Below are 18,740 nucleotides of genomic sequence, written 5' to 3'. Positions count from 1 at the left end.
ATTTGTGCATTATTTCAAATATGCATGTTAAAGCTTCAGACAAGAGCAGTGTTTTGAAAAAAAAAAGAGTGCTGCTCGCTTGTGGGGAAGAAAGGGTAGCGCTTTCTATGCAGGTGCATGTGCTGAGCAGCATTATGCACTGGTAGGCACATAAGGACAAAAGGGGAAAACGGTTACCAAGGAAACAAGCCTCTCTCCTGAAGTGTGAAGTTTGAAAGTATTCACATGTAGGCATTTTGTACGCGCTGGCAACGCAGGGTGTTAAGTGACAGTAGTGCGCCTTATAAACATGCACCACAAAAAACATGAACACCATCAATGCTTAAAGTTGGCATATTAATATGCAGGTTTTCTTGTACATGTGCATTTGGCCTTGCTTTATGTTGTGATTTTGTCAGACTCAGCTCATTTTGATTTTATTTAATTTTCCCGTGTTAGAGAACCTGCAGTCGAAACCCTATTAACATTTCATTATCCATGGGAAATAATCCCTCTACATGTGAATGTCACAGGCTGATATGAAGACGGGATTTGTAAATTAGGTCACAATTGATCTAGTTATGCTGTCGACTTTAAATAATGTATCACACGCCTCGGGGGGTGGGGGGTGGGGTGGTCATCTTTATATAGCTGCATGGTCTTTTTTACTTGTATCATAAAGTCAAATTATAGTCTGTTGCACAAAATAATCATTAGAAATCTAAAGCAAGCTTATTAATTATGGATGTTATTATCTCAAGAATGAGTTTTAAGTATTCCGTTTATGTTTTTAGATAACGTACAAGTGTGAGCTTTGCAGTAAATGCACTGGCAGTGCCGTGTGCTACTTCACTGTCTGAGGTGTTGTTATACTCGGATGTCTCATGCTTGCTGGGAGCCACACAAAAGGCTGACCAAGCGACAAGGTTCTCACTGGTTTCGGTCATGTCCAGCCCCCCCCCCCCCCCCCCCCCACTCCCACATCTCTGAACATCAATACATCTGGACCAGCCTGCACTGCAGCCGTTATATAATGACGCTCTGCCAACACACACACATACACATAGAGACAGACCATTTACTAAAGAACAGTCAGGACTAATTAAGAGATGACACATCTCTAATATATGTGTGTGTGCACGTGTGTGAAGCAGAAAAAGAAAAAGATAAGGCGATACTTAAGGTCCAGTGGATTTTGTAACATCTTAAATATGCTATCAGAAAAAAAAAATTTGTTTTATAATAGTGATAACATGATATGTTTCGCGAAATTCTTTATTAATACAAAGTTGGTGTTGAATAAAGTTAATAATGGTAGTATTGCATTTTTTTTTAAGTATGTTTCCTCAAAACCTTCAAAATAATTGTTTATCATATCATCCCTGTGTGTGTTTCAGGCTGGAAATGGGTTAAGAAGAAACATTTCACTGCTGTTCTGGCCGTGGACTGTGCAGATCTACGTGATGTGTTTCTCATGTATGTGGTATGTCAATTTATAATTAATGACTGATCTTTCCATCTCTGTCCTTTTTTATCCCCATAAATAGTGACTTGGTCTAGCACTGCAAACTGCATCTGCAGCCTAAATGCAAGAATATGATTTTTCAATGAATATTATACATTAATACAGAGCGTGAGAAAATGGAAAACATAGTAATATTGATCACCTCTGCCTGCAACTTGTAAATTGAATGTTTTTTTTGTAGGTCAGATTGGGTAAAATAATAAAATCCAAGACAACAAACAACTTGGGATAAAGTATGCACACAGAAGTACTGTGGCATTGCACCAACCTCAGAGGGTTGCTATGATTATAAATGATGTCCAATCTCTTTTCAGAAAACTAGGACGCAGACCAAGAGCAGAACTTTTGACCAGCCAAATTGTACACCAAAAATATGCTATTTAAAATGAAAAAGAGGACTGTCGGTTCTTAAACTGAGGCACAATATAGCTGCTCTATTTTTGACCGTTTCAAGCCACATCAAAAGACTTCTGTCAGGATCTAGACGATGATATATATGGCTCCCTGCGTGAATTTTAAACTTTTTAATATTTTTAAACCATTTTCTCTATGCAGCCGTGTCCTAATTATTGATGACTGCAAACAGGGAACATTTTATGGTTACAGTTTCAAGGTTACAGTTAGGCACATTTATGTATATATATGTTTGACAGTTTATTAATATTTTTATTTTACTCTGTAAAGGTTATACAGTAGATAGATAGATAGATAGATAGATAGATAGATAGATAGATAGATAGATAGATAGATAGATAGTAGATCAATCGATAGATAGATAGATAGATAAACAGTAGAGCAATAGATAGATATGTTTATTATATGTTTGTATTATAACAAAACCCTGGCATTTTGGCGGCAGTTTTTGCATGGGCAAGCACCACTACGGTGTACATTTTAGGACATCCTTCGACCTCAGTCATCAAATGAAAAGGCATCATGCCTCAGACTAAAAGGCTTCAGTCATCGGACAAAACGGCATCGCGCCTCAGACTGAAAAGCTTCAGGTCTCAGGAAAAACGACGTCAGGTGTCAGGTCTCATACAATAAACGTTAGGTATCAGACGAAATGGACTCAGAAAAAAAGTCATCAGACAAAATTGACTCAGACAAAAAGTCATCAGACGAAACGGACTCAGGTGGAATATAGCGTTGCCCCGCCCCATGTGACGTCACACGCACGCCGTTCACAGGAAGTGGTATATCATGGTTGGTTGATGGCAAAAGGAGGTAAGCAGCATTTGATATTTCATATTTTAACAGTTTTATTCAAATGTTACACTAATTAAGTTATATAGGGAAGAGAACATGCTTTTCGAGAGTCTTGTGTGCACGTTTAGAAAGTTAGTTAGCCATATTGCAACTAGCGAGCTTTATTTTGGCCAAGTAGTAAAGTTACCCTTACGAAAAATAACCATGGTTTTACTATCAAAAAACAAAACAAAACAAAAAACAAATGGTCGATATAGATAAATCATGGTATCCACAGATTAACATGATTTTGCTACTAACCATAGTTTAACCATGGTGTTTGTAGTAAAACTGTACAAATGCTACGTTAATCATTACACTAAAACAAATGCTACGTTAATCATTACACTAAAAAAAGTTACTACACATTTATTATAATAAAACCACAGTGCATTATATATAGAAAAACTTTGTTGTTTCATCTCATAAATAATCATAACAATTATAGGTATAAAACGTACTTATTTGTGGATGTAACTTTTATGAGTATGATTATGTATAACACGCAATATACACCATGCTAAATCCACATGATTTATAATGGTTTATAAGTCTTATATCTTGACATTATTTATTTAAAATATATACAGTATCTTACTATCTTATTGATATTACAATAAATATAGTTAAAATCAAAAGTATTACATATTACACATTCATCTGATCAGATTTTTGATTTGATGGCTGTTTAAGGAAAAATAATATTTTTATTTTCATTATTATTGTTGAAGTTATTTATAGTGGAATTTGCCTGCTTTGAGTAAAGTAACAAAACAACAATGCCAAGATATGAGACTTGTATTATATATAAGGGAAACATTCTGTTGTAAGTTAAGTGGATGCATTATATTCATTGCGTATTATAAATCATAATCTTAAATGCTATAACCACAAATAAGTAAATTATACTTACATTATAACACATTAAAACTGTTATGATTACTCATGAGATGATATGACATATTACAAAGTTTTTTTTCTAATACATTATTCATAAATTATAAGAGTATTCTTATGGCATTATAATGAGTTTTAAATACGGGCTTCATAGGAAGTGTTACCGTTAAGTTTAATCGATAATGTACTTCTTCACTGATGTTATACAATATCCTTGTACAAATGAAAAAAAAAAAAATGTTAACAGCATCTAATGCTTTTATCTTGCAGTGAAACGCATCTAAGAAGATGAATAAAATCAAGTTAGCCACAGAGATGGCATCGTCCAAGAGCACAGGCATGTATTTTTCTTTTCTGCATTGGTAAGAACACTATTAACTCAAAGAAAGTATATGTAAACATTTAAACATCATAGACTAATAATGAACAAGAGTGCAGATTAAGTAACAAATATATAAATTAAAACCACCCAAGATCAGTAAACGATCTTTAACTATTACTTTGTCGTTTTATATTAAGGGAGTTCATCCAGAGGCAGTGAGTGAACTGTGTGTCCTGAAACCAGAATCAGTTGGGAAGAATGGAATCAATTCTACCCCATAAAAGGCTTACACGGGTAATTCACAACTCTGTTTGTTTGTCTGTGTGCGCACAGCTATATCTTAATGTCTTCACGACTCATCATTTGTGTTCATTTCTTTAGGTCCCCTTCCAGATGCTGATGTCTTGGCTTCTGGTGCAAAACTAATTCAGATTAATCCCAAGCCTTTGCTGCCACACATACTTGAGGGCATGTCAAAAGTAGAGTTGTACCTCTTGGCAGTCCACTTTCATACCAATGTCCCCCTATAGCTGCAGGTGTTCCTGATGTTAATTTTCCCCCACTACCTGTGCTTGGTTTTCAGTTTGGCTGTCATTTTAAAATAGTCCAGACGGACGAGTGCATGATCCATCTGAAACATTCCAGTTTGGACTAGTGGAGGTAAAAAGCACCTCTGCTGAAAACATTGCTCAGGCTCCATTTATGAAAATTCAAAGAGGACTAGCCAAACTTAAAGAGACCCATAAGTAGTACTGGCAGGTACAAGGTCAGACTGCAGACACTGGTCTACTCTGGTGTGACTTTGTGACTGAGACAAAATCAGATTTCATAATACAGATGATCTGGCGAGATGATGCCTTCATAGCATCAATGAAAGTACTATTATAACGTTTACCTGGATGTGTATCAGTGGTATGAATGGACAGATTCTGTTCATATTATAGTATGAACCTAAGATTTATTTTTACATTCATAGTAAATATATACTTTATGTAGTTGAGTAGTATGTAGCATATTTTGTAGTAGATCTTTTGTAACATATTAGATACATAACAAATTATAACAATAAATATATATTGTACTTGCTATTAATCAGAAATATGTACATACCGAGGTGAATACTTTGTTTTGTATTAAATCTTCTGTAATGTATATGATATTCATATTCTTTTACTAGTTGTGTATATTAACATTTGATACATTGTATGATATAACAAATAAGATTTTTTCATGAGTTAATATAAAAATACTTTTAATTTCATTGTCTGTCAAATTATTTTCAGGGACATTTTATTTAAATAATTTCATTATACAAAATATAAAATTTTACATTACAATAAAAAAAAAGTAAAAACATTTAATGATGGTAGGTATTAAAGGTATGCACTGCAACTAACTGAAAAGGTAAAAAAAAAATTAATAAATAAAAAACTACTATCAAATGTTAACACTGTAACACTACTATTGTAATAATCAATTCTTTCAAGTCATTCTTAAAAATCTAATATACATTCACTGCTCAAGAAACATTGGTCCCTGATAATAAACCATAAAACAGCAATTATGCCAGATCTGATTAATAGTTCCTGACAAGGTGAGTGGCACAACAGAATCCCAGATGCGTATTTCCTTGACCCTTCTAATCACCCTTTCCACCAGAAGTCTGAGGCGTGCAGTGGCCTGTGTTTTTTCACAGTCCTGTTTGCTGAACTGCTTGGCACATTTGAAAGATGGAATGATCTGTCTAGCACCAACACTGGAGAGCATATCTTCAATAGTGAACCCCGTACACCACTCATATTTCTTTAAAAAAATATTTAGTGGCACCTGCTGTCAAGTTCAATAAATTAGTTCACCATTGGAGTTCTCAGCCTGTGGCTAGTTTGCAAAGCAAACAAAAGCGCTAATGCCAGAACATCCAGAAAAACAAGAGTGAAGCAGCTCTGTTAAATTGCATTATCTAGCATCGCTGAATCTCATTCGTCAATTTACAAAACAACCACACCGTCTCTGATGAGAATTATACAAGTTATCTCTATGGGTCTGCCGTTAAGGGGTTTTCTGGCGACATAGGAGGCATTTGACACGGCTGGAGTCTCAGCATGTTGATGAAACGGAGTTGGCTCTCTTTATGGTCACAGTTCAGGAATTCCACGCTCTGCTCGCCCAGAGAGCTGTACGATTGCAAATTGGGCAATCGGTGGAGATAGAGCTCAGCCTGGCCATACTGCCCACACATGGTGGTCTCGAGCTATCAGAATCCTGGCTCATTCTTCTACATGTCATGCTGATCGTTCCATCTGTCGGAATTGGTTCTGGCTCTGTGCATGGAATTCCCTGTGGAATCTCAGTTCATTAGAATGTTCAATAAATGAAGATGGAATCTGATTAAAACATTCCACCATTGCACCTGTGTTCAACATCACTGGAGATTCACCACAAACTCTTTTTTGTTTCTGAGTCAAATGTTTTCTTTTTACCTTTTGCTTTAATATGAAGGTTATTTAGAGGTAACAGAATAATTTTGTCATTCTTTCAGAATCCCCATCAGGACCATCTGCCAGTGTTTGGACACGAATCGAAGATGATATTAAAGGTGATATTAGGTGAGTTTACCTTCAGCTTCTTTATTGCCAGATCAACAGTCTCAAGGTCAGAAGCTGCACTCAGAGGCGCTCTAAAAAAAAAACTTGTCCCACTTCTAAAGTATATGTGATTCGAATCAACATCACAGACACTGCCTGAAGTTAAAAACCTCTTATAAGTTGTGCAATGCACCTGAGATATCCTTGTGTAGTCTATAAAGAAACAAAAAGTGATTGTATTACTGCTGGTCTGCTGTATGCAAAATCTCCCAGAGCTGTGGAGTCCAAAAAAAAAAAACTAATTAAAAAGCAAAATTAATATGCATGAAACAGATCTGAGACCCAAACAAAGTAGTCTTGTATAGTTTATTGTAAAATTGTAAAAAAAAAAATGTGCATAATCAGTTCTCAGGAAACACATCTCATGTATGATTTACATTTCATTTGCCTAATGCCTAATTCTGAACATTGTATTATTTTATGATACAATATGCATTTTATTTATTCACATTCAGGAACTTCATATGCATTATTTCACATGGTCAGGCTAATACAAACTAAAAAGCAATAAACAGTGTATGTGTGTGTGTATATATATATATATATATATATATATATATATATATATATATATATATATATATATATATATACATACACACACACACACACATACACAATTACTTTTTTTCAGCATTTTTCAAGTTTTCAGCAGCTATTACTTCAGTCTTCAGTGTCACATGATCCTTCAGAGATCATTCTAATAGACTATATTTTATATAAATAAATAAATAGAAATATATGAGTAAATATATTTTATATAAGTAAAATTCAAAAAAAAAATTTGAGTAAAAGCTGTTGTAATTCAATATTTTTTTAATATATTCTGACATTATATAGCAGTTATTAATTTGCCCTAGAACCAAACAATGGTTATTTCATTCAATAAAAGAATTCTTCTACAATCATAGATCATCTCATTCAGAGTGCCTAGGGCTGTCACAAGGTCTGTCATAATTTTCCTCCCTGTGTTTTGCACCAGCCAGCTCAAAAAGTCTGAGCAGAGGAACAGTCTGTACAACCGTTGCATGCTCTTTGAACACAGACACACAAAACACACAAGACACTGCAGGCGCGACAGGAGATGAGCTGTTCAGAAGGCTTAATTAACGAGGGAGAAACATCTGCATACCAGCATATGTTTAGGGCAATCACCCAGCATGATGATCTCACTAGATGACAATCAGGATGTATTACCCAGGCAAGACCTAACATATGGTGTATGTCATAGACACAACCTGTCAGCATGGTCAAACATATTCATTAATGCCACTTAGCATTATGAGGCAGACAGTGGATGGAAACAGATGAACTGCAATGGAACTGCACTGCAACAGTGGCCCTTTTGAGAGGATAACTATCATTGATGGTGATTGATAGCAACATGTCCGGTAATTGCACTACCTACTTGGCAGCTCTTTAGTGGACACTAATTTCCACAGTGTGTTTTGGTCTATTGGATAATGGTGGGCGCCTTTATTAACAAGCTTGGAGAATAAACAATTAATTAGGGTGAAACCTGAAACTTGAAGAAGGGCTTTCAGCCAAGCCCTGTCACAGTACACGAATCAAAGGTCAATACTAATTGGATCAACAATTTTTTTTTTTTTTAATTAAATGTATTATTTATTTAAATGCATTTTTGTCTGATTGTAAGGAATATACAGCATATCATATTTTAGAATATAGGTGTGTGTGTATGTATAACATTTTTAGTACAATTTAAATTTTTTAAAAAGATAGAAAATCTACAAAAATAAAAATGGATTAAAATAAACACCCCATGCTATGCAAATATATCTATAATAATCTATGTTCCTGAGAATAAGATATGAAATGTAAATTATAAATAAGTTTTTATTGCAATTTTAATATGTTACAATTTGATATAAAATATTTATATTTTTAAATTGTATTTAAATAAATGTATTTAATTATTTACTTAAATGTATTTTTCTTATTGTAACGAATATATATGTTGTATTTTAGAATATGTATATGTTTATGTGTAACATTTTTAGTGTAATTTAAATTTTTGAAAAGATACAAAAATAAATAAATATAAATAGATAAAACCCCTTTGCTATGTGTATGAAAATAATTAAAATGATTTAAATAAAATGTTTATATAAAAACATTTTAATCAGATATTATTACATTTTATTATTATTAGAAATGTTTATTCATTCTAATGAATAAATCTATCTATCTACATGAATTTCTATTTTATTTAAACATACAAAATTAAAATTTAAAACAGATTTAAAAAAAAAAAAACTATGCTGCCTCAAGTTAAAAGAGCCCAACACGCTTGCATTATTCAAGGTACATCTGAGAAATGGAAACTTTGTGTCCTTTTGCATCTAAGTTCCCAGTGCAGTTGTACATTTCTGTCTACTGTGCCATCGACAGATCTGTGTAAAAGACCTGGGCCCTCATTTATGAACAGTGCATATGCACAAATGAGTTTGTGTAAGAACAGTTTCACGCAGTGTGGGATATACCAACTTGCACTTGTCCGTAGGAATGTGTGTAAATGTAAGCACAACTCTGAGCATGCTTACGCAGAGAATCTAGTGGTAGAATGGCGATACTACAAAAAGAAAATTAATTAAGAAAAGAAGATTAGAGGACTCTCAGACAGACAGTCTAGCCAAACTGCAGTAGCTGTTGTGTGTAATTCCGCAATCAGTTCAGCAGCACACTAGATAAAAAATGTTATTTACTGACGGATGATTGTCTGAAACACTTAAACTAGGACAGAACGTTCTTAAAATGCAATAGAAAACAAGTCACCTACATTTAAACTACTATTTTGCAAATAAACAATATGAATAATATCCAGATTTTTACTTGTAATATCCAAATGCAAGTTCATGTTGTTTGTTGAAACAATTAATTACTTAAGAAATGAATTGTATTTATTTTTGTATAATTAGCATTTTTTGCATAATTATTATTTTTTAATTCGAATAAAATATCAGCTTCGGTTAAAAAATATCGATATTGGCCTTCAAGCAACCCATATGGGCTGAGGCATAGCTGATGTTCAGAAGTCCAGAGTGTCGTGCTGGTAGCGCAGTCGCGGACTGTTCTTACTGTAGAACTGACTGAACCAGCGTCGGTGTTTCTGAATGGCTGTGTCTTCCTTCACAAGCATAGGTTTGGAGATGTATGTCTTGTTGTTCCAGATCATCACATCTTGTTCGAACTGTAACAGCAAAACCATCAGTTAAGCTCCCATATGCATCCTTTGGTAGGGTTATTGTAACTAAACAAAACAGCTTCTTTAAAATAAACACTGATACTTAACTATAAATAGTTTCTGTTAATCAAAGATCTGTTCATCAATGAGATATCATATCATATAAAAAATAAGCTTTATCATCTCAGGAGTAAATTACATTTTAAAATATTGTACATTCAAATAGAAAAGTTATTTTAAATTGTAATAATATTACACAAAATTTGCGATCAAATAAATGCAGCCTCAAAGGGTTAGTTCACCCAAAAATGAAAATATTTTTACTCTCCCTCAAGACATCCTAGGTATATGACTTTTTTCTTTCAGACGAATCCAATGCATACTACTACTTAACCACCACTGGCTCTGCACCCCTTTACCTAAATTCATTACTTCAGACTTATATGCCCTATAGAAGCTTGCGTTCTGCAAGTGAACGTCGCTTGATTGTGCCATCCCAAAGAGGCACAAAGTCACTTTTACGGACTTAAAAAAAATAAATAAAAATCCCTTGCTATGTGTACTGCGTCAAGCTAACTGAGACTTGTTATAGCACTTGTATATCATTGATCTTTTGTTGATTTTGATTGCTTCCATTGCCCTCATTTGTATGTCGCTTTGGATAAAAGCATCTGCTAAATGACTAAATGTAAATGTACTTCCTACATCATCAAGGCACTCTCTCATTAATGCACTTACGATAGTTAGCGGATGGTAGTGAAAACTGCATCTAATGTTTTAAATATGGGTATTTTTCTTACAAAAATGCATCGTTTTGCTACTGGAGGCCTGTATTCTACCCCCGGAGCTGTGTGTGGCATTGTTTATTATGGAAAGATGTGCTTATTTGCACTTCTTTTGGACTGTTGAATGAAAACACGCACCCACTGCCATTATAAAGCTTGAAAGAGCCAGGACAATTTTTAATATAACTCAGACTGGATTTGTTTAAAAGAAGAAAGTCATATAGACCTAGGATTCCTTGAGGGTGAATAATTCATGGGCTGATTTTCATTTTTGTGTGAACTAACCCTTTAAGAAGCAGCAGTAGTGTATAGATTCAACATGTACCAAGGTCCCAATTACTATAGAATTCCAAATGTCAACTCTGTGCTACCTGAATGCATTCTGCTCGAAGTATGAATTTTGGTACCAGGGGAGGGATGTTGCTCTGGTAGAAGATGGTGTGTGATACACACTGCAGTAATGGCTCGACCGGGGTAAAGCAGTGCATGATCACGCCCCGACCTAGAAAACTGTGTTCAAAAAGTCATAAAATCATAAAACAGATTCTGCCTCTCAAGGCCACAGCACTTTTTTAACTACAACTAAAAGTGAAGATCCAAGTGCAGCCTTAAATTACAACTGCTTTTAGACATACCTCAGGATAATTCACCATCACTATGGTGACAACGCAGTTCCTTTTCAGACAACACAAAAAAGAAAAATGTTGCACAACTGACCATGAGGGAAATTTATGGCATTGAGAGAAAAATAAAAAAAGAAGGCTACACTTCACTATAGGGCTCTATACGTATGTTAACATTAGTTAATCCACCAAAGTAACAAAAACTACAAAAATGTTTTTACATGTACCAAAAATAAATGTATTTATTAATACATTTTAAATATATAAAAAAGGACATTTTTAATATTTCAGGTCAAATAAATTACCATTAGGGTAATATAATAAAAAACAAATATTAAACAATAAAACATAGCATATTTATAAATGAACAAATTTACATTTATTACATTTATTCACTTAGCTGACGCTTTTATCCAAAGCGACTTACAATTGCCACATATGTCAGAGGTCACACACCTCAGGAGCAACTAGGGGTTAAGTGTCTTGCTCAGGGACACATTGGTGTCTCACAGTGGATTCGAACCCGGGTCTCTCACACCAAAGACATGTGTCTTATCCACTGCGCTAGCACCACCCCTAACAAGTATGATAAAATAAATTAATGTATTTTAATTATAAATGAGATAAAAAGTCATACAAATAAAAATAAAAAACATATTTTCAAGACTTTTTTTTTGCAAATTCATTGAAAAAGTGAAAAGCTTAACTTATTTTGCAGCACAAAATCTAAATAATCTACCCATAACGTGATTCCTGAAGCAAAGAATCTGTATTTAGTGCTGCCACATTTCACCTTACAAGAAAAGCATCTCATTTGTAAATCGGACACATCCTACAGCATCCAACACACTCACACACGCACACAAACACACACATTTAATTTACATAAAAAGCATGCTCTGTATGCACTCGACTAACTGCTTAAAATACAGAGAACGACCCTTAGAACACAGAGATCAAGTCACGCTGTTGTGTGCGATATCATTCATGACTTGTTTTCCATTCTGCTTATCACAATCAGTCTCCAGGCATTTGTCTCAGTCTGCACAGCTCACTCACGCTCTCTAGTTGACGATCCAGTCATTACCGGTCTGGCCAGGACGTCCTAATCAAGAAGAGGCCAGTGACGTCCGAACACAGTGAGAGCGTGTTCCACCAAAACATCTGTGAACAGTGCACAGGTTTCCACTCCACCTGGAATCACATCAGGTCATACAGGTTTTGAACAACATGAGGGTGAGTAAATAATGACAGAATTTTCATTTTTGGGTGAACTGTCCTATTTAATAATTAACAGAATATTTTTGAAACACTTAAGTCCACTCTGACATTTACAGTACTTATTTCACATGCAAATGTTTGCCAATTATAACAAGATATTTACATAATCATATTTTTTCTTAGAGATACAGTGACACAAGCATTTTTTGGACAATGTTTTAGGCCAGTTATTGATAAAAGAAATATTGAATAACAATATAAAAGGTATTATATAACTAAAATACTACAAATATGTAGTTATGAAACTTTAACGCCAATTCAACACACATAGACAGTGTTATCCATTTTAAATCTACTATGTATCCTCGTTTTTTGTGACATAAAGACATAAAATCTGTTGACCAAGATTATTAAAGTTAACTGAAACTAAAATTAAAACCATGTTTGTTACTTGAAACAAAATGAACATGAACTGAATTAAAATAAATATAAATAAACAAATCTAATATTTCAGCTAGTTGCTAACGCAACATTTTCTCATTTTCATGAGGGCCTAACTGGATTTCTTCTTTATGAGCGTTTCCATAGAAATAATAATTTTCTGAGTCCAAGATTGTGAACAGTTCAGAGTATAATATAGTTGCCAATTACAGTTATTATGACTCAGTGTAAAACATAGCATAGGAAGTACTCAAGTAACTAAAACTACTAAATACTATATAGAAATAGAAAAAAAAGACAAAAACTAAATTGCTAAAATCTTTTTTTAAAAATTAAATATAAAAATATAGTCTAATTAAATTTTTTTACTAAAAACAATAATAATAATAATATGTCAGTAAGACTAAAATAACACTGCTGTTGACATTTCTCCTTGGGATGAATGTTTGTGAGGAATCAAACCTTCCAGTCATGTCGTATAAACTCCAAGGTCTTGCTGTTAGTATAGCGCAGAACAACTCCACTGACGATACCTGGAGTGTGCAAATGAGCCAAGTGTGCGATGTCTGCTGCGTTCTCTGGAATCCCCTGAGAAAAGACATAAATGATTTAAAATGATTATTAGATACCAACAACATATTCACTGAGAAATTTAAAATGCATCACTCACATACAGGCTGAGTTACAAATATTCTGTCTGACCTCCATGTGTGCATTAATGAAATGTTCGGTATGGCCGTGGTACACCCATTCCCTGAGGGTAATCTCGCTCTGTTCTGGAACTCTCCAGCTGGGCTCCAGCCCATCACAGTGAAACCACACCAGAACCTGCCCGTTGATCTCACAGCTGGCCAACACCGCACCTTCGCAAACCCAGGCACTAAAAACATCCAAAAAAATTCATATACTGTACAATAATGATTAAAGGTTTGAGGTCTCAGTGCTTCTCTGATCTCTCACCTTTATCTGCATATTGAATCTTGACACATTTTCCATCAGCCCCACGTAACTGCTGCCCATGCAAGGGGCATTCAATGCATCCCCCTGCAACTCGCCCACCCACAGCCAGGTTGGTGCCTAAGTGGGGGCAGTAAGTATCCACCACATAGGCCTTGCCATCCTGTCCACGGAACACTGCCACCTGCTGTCCTGGAGGAAAATGTTATTTTGCTTTAAAGGGGTCATCAGATGCAAAATTCAAAATTCTGAATATAAGTGTGTTGGCAATGTGTGTACACAACCATCCTATAATGATAAAAATCTACCCAGTACTCTTTTTAAATCTCCCAAAATAATATCCCCTTTCTCGGATCAAGCTATTCACAGATTCTGGTCTGATGTACGATGTCACACAGGTCAAGGCCGCTCCCATGATTGTTGACTGACACTGGCGTTTTAGCACAGACCCACCCTGATTGAGCTGTCAGCAGTACGCCATTTACCCCCGATTGTCTAAATGCGTTTACGTTCTCGCAAATCTTACATGATCCCGAATCTAGTTTTTTTTTTTTACATTTTTTTTTTATATGAATCTTTGCAAATCGCAAAGTTTAGCAAGTTTAGCAAAGCTAGCAAGTTCCGCGCGGCCTAAAGTTTACAGTCTCATGAGAACGGCTTGTCAACTTATGGAAGAGATGGGCGGGGTGAGCATAGCTCATTTGCATTTAAAGGGACATGCACAGAAATGGCTCGCTTTGAACAGAGCTGTTTTTGACAAGGTTACAAGGGTGTTGGTTTACACTACCACTGAGAAATTTTAACCAAAGTATGTTGTTGACTTTTCATGAAGGCCCTAAAAAATCATTACAGCTTGTGGAAAATGGGCATCTGATGTATCCTTTTTAACAATAAATTAGCGTAAAAGAGGTATTACTGGCCAAAAAAATAAATAAAATAAACAGACAAAACAACAACAACAAAAAAAAATAAACCCAAAGGACCCCTCAGGTTATTGGGTAACTGCCACAGACTATCATTCTGGACTCATTTTCTTTTAGAAAAAGCCTGGGCTAGTTATGTCCCAAATCCCTGAAATTCCCACATGTACGTACTGTTATATCACATACTCTCGCTAGTAGTGTAGTTATATGTAGTGTATTCAAAATAACAGATTTTCAATTCATATGCAGAAATGAGGTAAGAGCTGTAAATGACATTTTATGTCACATCATTGAGCATGTGTCACACAGTTTGCTATTATGTCTCAACCTATATCATTAGCCAAATTGAAAAGTTAATAATTATTTAAAAACAAACAGTGAAGTATGTCAGTTAATAATTAGGCTTATTGTGTTATATAACTGGGAATAGGCATAGCACATTCAAGACTGTAAAGTCCTGATTTCCACACTCATTCTCTCTCTCTCTCCTCGGGTCTACAGCTACAGGAACCAAAAACTCTTTCTGTTATGCTGACATGAGGGGTTTTATTTGCCTGCCCCTGAAAAAAAGCAACATTTAAATGACAGAGAAAAAGCAGTGGAATCCAACAAACATTAAGGCAATAGCAAACAGTATGAAAGTACTCTGTCATTTAGTCTACACAGCAAGTACAAACAACAAGAACTAGCCATGAAGTGGTCATATCCAGAACATTTTAGATTATGTATAAATAGGGAAAGAGAGGAGTGTGTTTCAGCTGCATAAGCATATCAGGTATCATGTCTGTTATCTGAAATGATTCCTATGAGGCATCGAGTCGATAGCCCATTTAATTAAGGTTTTATGAAGTGCACATCAATGCACTGTAGCAGTAACTGCATGCAATTAAATGCTGTGCCCTTTCAGATCACTGAAGGAAACTCCATTTAGCTGTCTCGCTGCTTCAAGATGCTGCTTTGTAGTCTCTGAGTTTGTGATGGAGAAGAATCTAGAGGGCATCAACCATGGGTCATCTTGTACACTTACCATTCTTTTAAATCTGTGTATGTGGAAACAATCTTTAGAAAGTTCTTCTTGAAAGTTTCAGTTTATTAATGTGAAAAAAATGTTTTAATGTTAATCTAAACAAGCTGTATTCCAAATTTGAGGTTGATATTGCAATAAAATAAATTAAAATTCAATATGAGTTTAGGCTGAAACAAATATTAAATGGGGTGGTGTTGGCGCAGTGGATAAGACACATGTCTTTGGTGTGAGAGACCTGGGTTCGAATCTACTGTGAGACACCAATGTGTTCCTGAGCAAGACACTTAACCCCTAGTTGCTCCAGAGGCGTGCGACCTCTGACATATATAGCAATTGTAAGTCGCTTTGGATAAAAACGTCAGCTAAATGTAAATGTAAAATGAGAGCCAACCACTAAATGGCTACATGATTCTCGAGTCGGGTTGATAGTGCTCAGTTCTTCTGGACACCAGGGAAGCTGGCAAAGACGGTAGTCCAGTAGTAAACCAAATGCGTTCTCAACATCTGCTTCACGCTGTTTTTGTTCATGTTGTTGTTGATTTCCACGTACTGATGGTGATTGCTGGCAAACTCAGGCCAGGTTACAGGAACAATGGACTCACCCTTATTAGGGTCACTGTGAAGGAGAAAAGAAGACAACCAATGAGGGAAGTTAGAAATGACATACAGCTGTCATCATGCACCACAAGTGGCACCATGGTTAATTATATTTAAAACTAAAAGTATTTTCACTACTTTACTTCACTACTACATATGAAATATGCAGAGCGGGCAACCATATTGTGGCAGAATGCTTAACACACCCCAGTTTACTGGTGGAGATGAGACAGAGGGATGAAGCCTGATCGGCACCCATTCAGAATGTGTACCTCCTCATAGGTTGCAATACCAGCATCTGTTAGATTCAGACAAGGCAATCGAAAGCTCCTTGACCTCCTCCCTGTTAGAGATCAATAGTTTTTGGAAATCATGTTTTTGTTTTTTTAAAGTTTGGAACATTAAAGGCCCCATGAAATGACTTCACAGTGGTGTTGATATTTTTCTTTTATACTTTAGATTTTCATTTTTTTTCATTCATTTTTATGCCTTATAAGTTCTCAAAATGATTCCAGATGACTCTTTCATATAGCACACTTACACAGGGGTGGACTCCAGTGCGTTGTTGATCGAGGGGATGTCAAGGGTGGCAAAGATGTGGCCGTCCATGTCATTGACTCCAGCGATGTAATCAATGTCAGCAGCATTCCCATAAAGGGTTTCAGGCTCGTCTGGGATGAAGTCACCATCGATGGCCAGGGCAGAGCCAGACTGTGTACAATGGGATCTGGAAAAGATTGTCAGGTTTGATATTTTGATTTTGCATTTCATTTAATATGGTTTTAGCAGATATTTAGCATATTAAAGGAAGAGTTCATCATTTATTCACCCTCATGTTGTTTCAAACCCTTCACTTATTCACTGAAAATGTTGGCTTCCCCATTCTTTATAATTGCATGGAAAGAGTGACTTGTCATGCAGGTTTGGAACATGAGAGTGAGTAAATTCATTTTAATTGCTTTAAGAAGAGTTTTTTAAAGGGCTAAAAATGCTCTGAATTTTCTTACAAGAAGCAGATATAATGAAGCTCACAGTTCCAGCAAGAGTCACAGTCTTCGGATCTGTGCTCCTCAGACAAGCCACCATCCCGCTATCAGTAGGACATCCGACCTTTCTTGCAATCTAAATGTGCACAACATTTTTTTTACCCATATACTTTTAAAGAAATAATTATATTTGTAATTATTGTACACATAAACCAAGTTGCTATATCTATACATCAATTATTAACTTGACCAAAAACATTGTAAATTCAGTTGTATGTGAAACAGAACAGGTGACTTCTCAAAGTAAACACTATAAGTGTATACTAATGCATTTTGCAAAAGGCTAGGAATGACAGTAAACAAACCCCATAGGATTTTGTGACCACTTTATATCAGATGCTAGTACTGTACAGTGTGTACATCTGTTTTTGTACTTGGCAATGTGGGACATCCATGGAGCTGAAGCTCACCTCTTCAGCATACTGTTGTGGATTTCTATTGACAGCCCAGGGACAGAGAGCAACACCACTCTGTGAGATAGCTCAATATTAGAAACTGCATTATAGCATATTTAGCATTTTAGCCATGTTCAGCCAAATTGTACTAAATGCGTTTCATTATCGTCATTGCTTTTTTGTAACCAACTAAAAATGATGGTGTGTAAAAAAAAAAAAAAGATCAAATTACCAAGTTAAAATAATTCAGATATAGGGAAAAAAACTAGATGGGAGGAAAAGTGATATTTCAATGCTGTTACTGTCTCTCAAAACTTTATATTCGCTTACAAAGAACTCAGTAGATTTGAGTACAAATGCGAAGTTTCTCAGAAGAATGCAAAGTCATTCTTATATAATTTTTCCTTCCATTCAACATTCTTCCCCATTATCGTCTCTTTAGGGGCCATGTGTTAAAATTTAAAATAGATAGAATTTAAGTGATAGTTATTTAGTAGTATAATACTTAATTTCATTATTAAACTAATCCACTATATAAACTTAATGAGCTGGTAAACATACAGAAGACTTTCAGAAGCTGCATTTGCTGTGCCCAGGATGAGGTCAACAGAGATGAAAACTCCCAGCATCGGCATCATCATCGGACAGTCGCTGCAAGCGTGACATTGAAGGAAGTGTCTGATGGATCTTAGAAGAGCTTGATGAATGTGACGGTGAGAGCATCAGTGAATTCCCCATGGTACCTTTGATGTCACACAACAGACCTAAACTTTGACAGTCAATGTTCTCCATTAGACCTATCTATATATGCATAATAACCAAATAGATCAAGGCCCATCATTTATATCAAAAGTCAATCATAACAAATGCATAATTGATGTAATGCTTTTTTGACCGATGCTAG

At 35.3% G+C, this 18,740-nt stretch overlaps 2 protein-coding genes across 2 annotated transcripts; both read right to left on the bottom strand.

Annotated features, from left to right (window-relative positions):
- Positions 1-9,633: 9,633 nt before the first annotated feature.
- Positions 9,634-14,263, bottom strand: zgc:92275 (cholesterol 7-desaturase nvd). Its single transcript, XM_059525428.1, is given in 9 exon segments — positions 9,634-9,827; positions 10,978-11,152; positions 12,303-12,385; positions 12,388-12,423; positions 13,354-13,479; positions 13,594-13,739; positions 13,742-13,771; positions 13,852-14,040; positions 14,164-14,263. Coding segments are annotated over 9 exon segments (1,047 nt in total). The 3' UTR covers positions 9,634-9,665.
- A 1,967-nt stretch (positions 14,264-16,230) lies between these two features.
- Positions 16,231-18,628, bottom strand: LOC132116549 (bile salt-activated lipase-like). The gene is made up of 5 exons (XM_059525427.1): positions 18,580-18,628; positions 17,852-17,922; positions 17,410-17,517; positions 16,937-17,106; positions 16,231-16,414 (listed from the first exon to the last, which is right to left on the bottom strand). The coding sequence occupies exons 1-5, from the start codon at positions 18,626-18,628 to the stop codon at positions 16,231-16,233; spliced, it is 582 nt and encodes a 193-aa protein (XP_059381410.1).
- Between the last annotated feature and the right edge of the window lie 112 nt (positions 18,629-18,740).

Source organism: Carassius carassius, chromosome 36, assembly GCF_963082965.1.
Source record: "Carassius carassius chromosome 36, fCarCar2.1, whole genome shotgun sequence".
In the NCBI taxonomy this organism is placed as follows: domain Eukaryota; kingdom Metazoa; phylum Chordata; class Actinopteri; order Cypriniformes; family Cyprinidae; genus Carassius; species Carassius carassius.
Note: the sequence above shows the minus strand (reverse complement) of the source record. Positions and strands in the feature narration are given on the sequence as shown.

Bases quoted from the DNA above. Each gene is read 5' to 3' on its own strand.
- LOC132116549 (XM_059525427.1), bottom strand. From the start codon at position 18,628: ATGGAGAACATTGACTGTCAAAGTTTAGGTCTGTTGTGTGACATCAAA. The intron at 17,518-17,851 runs GTGAGCTTCAGC...GTGCACATTTAG, and splicing joins CACAACAGTATGCTGAAGAG to ATTGCAAGAAAGGTCGGATG. The intron at 16,415-16,936 runs GTAAGTGTGCTA...TCTCCTTCACAG, and splicing joins GCACTGGAGTCCACCCCTGT to TGACCCTAATAAGGGTGAGT.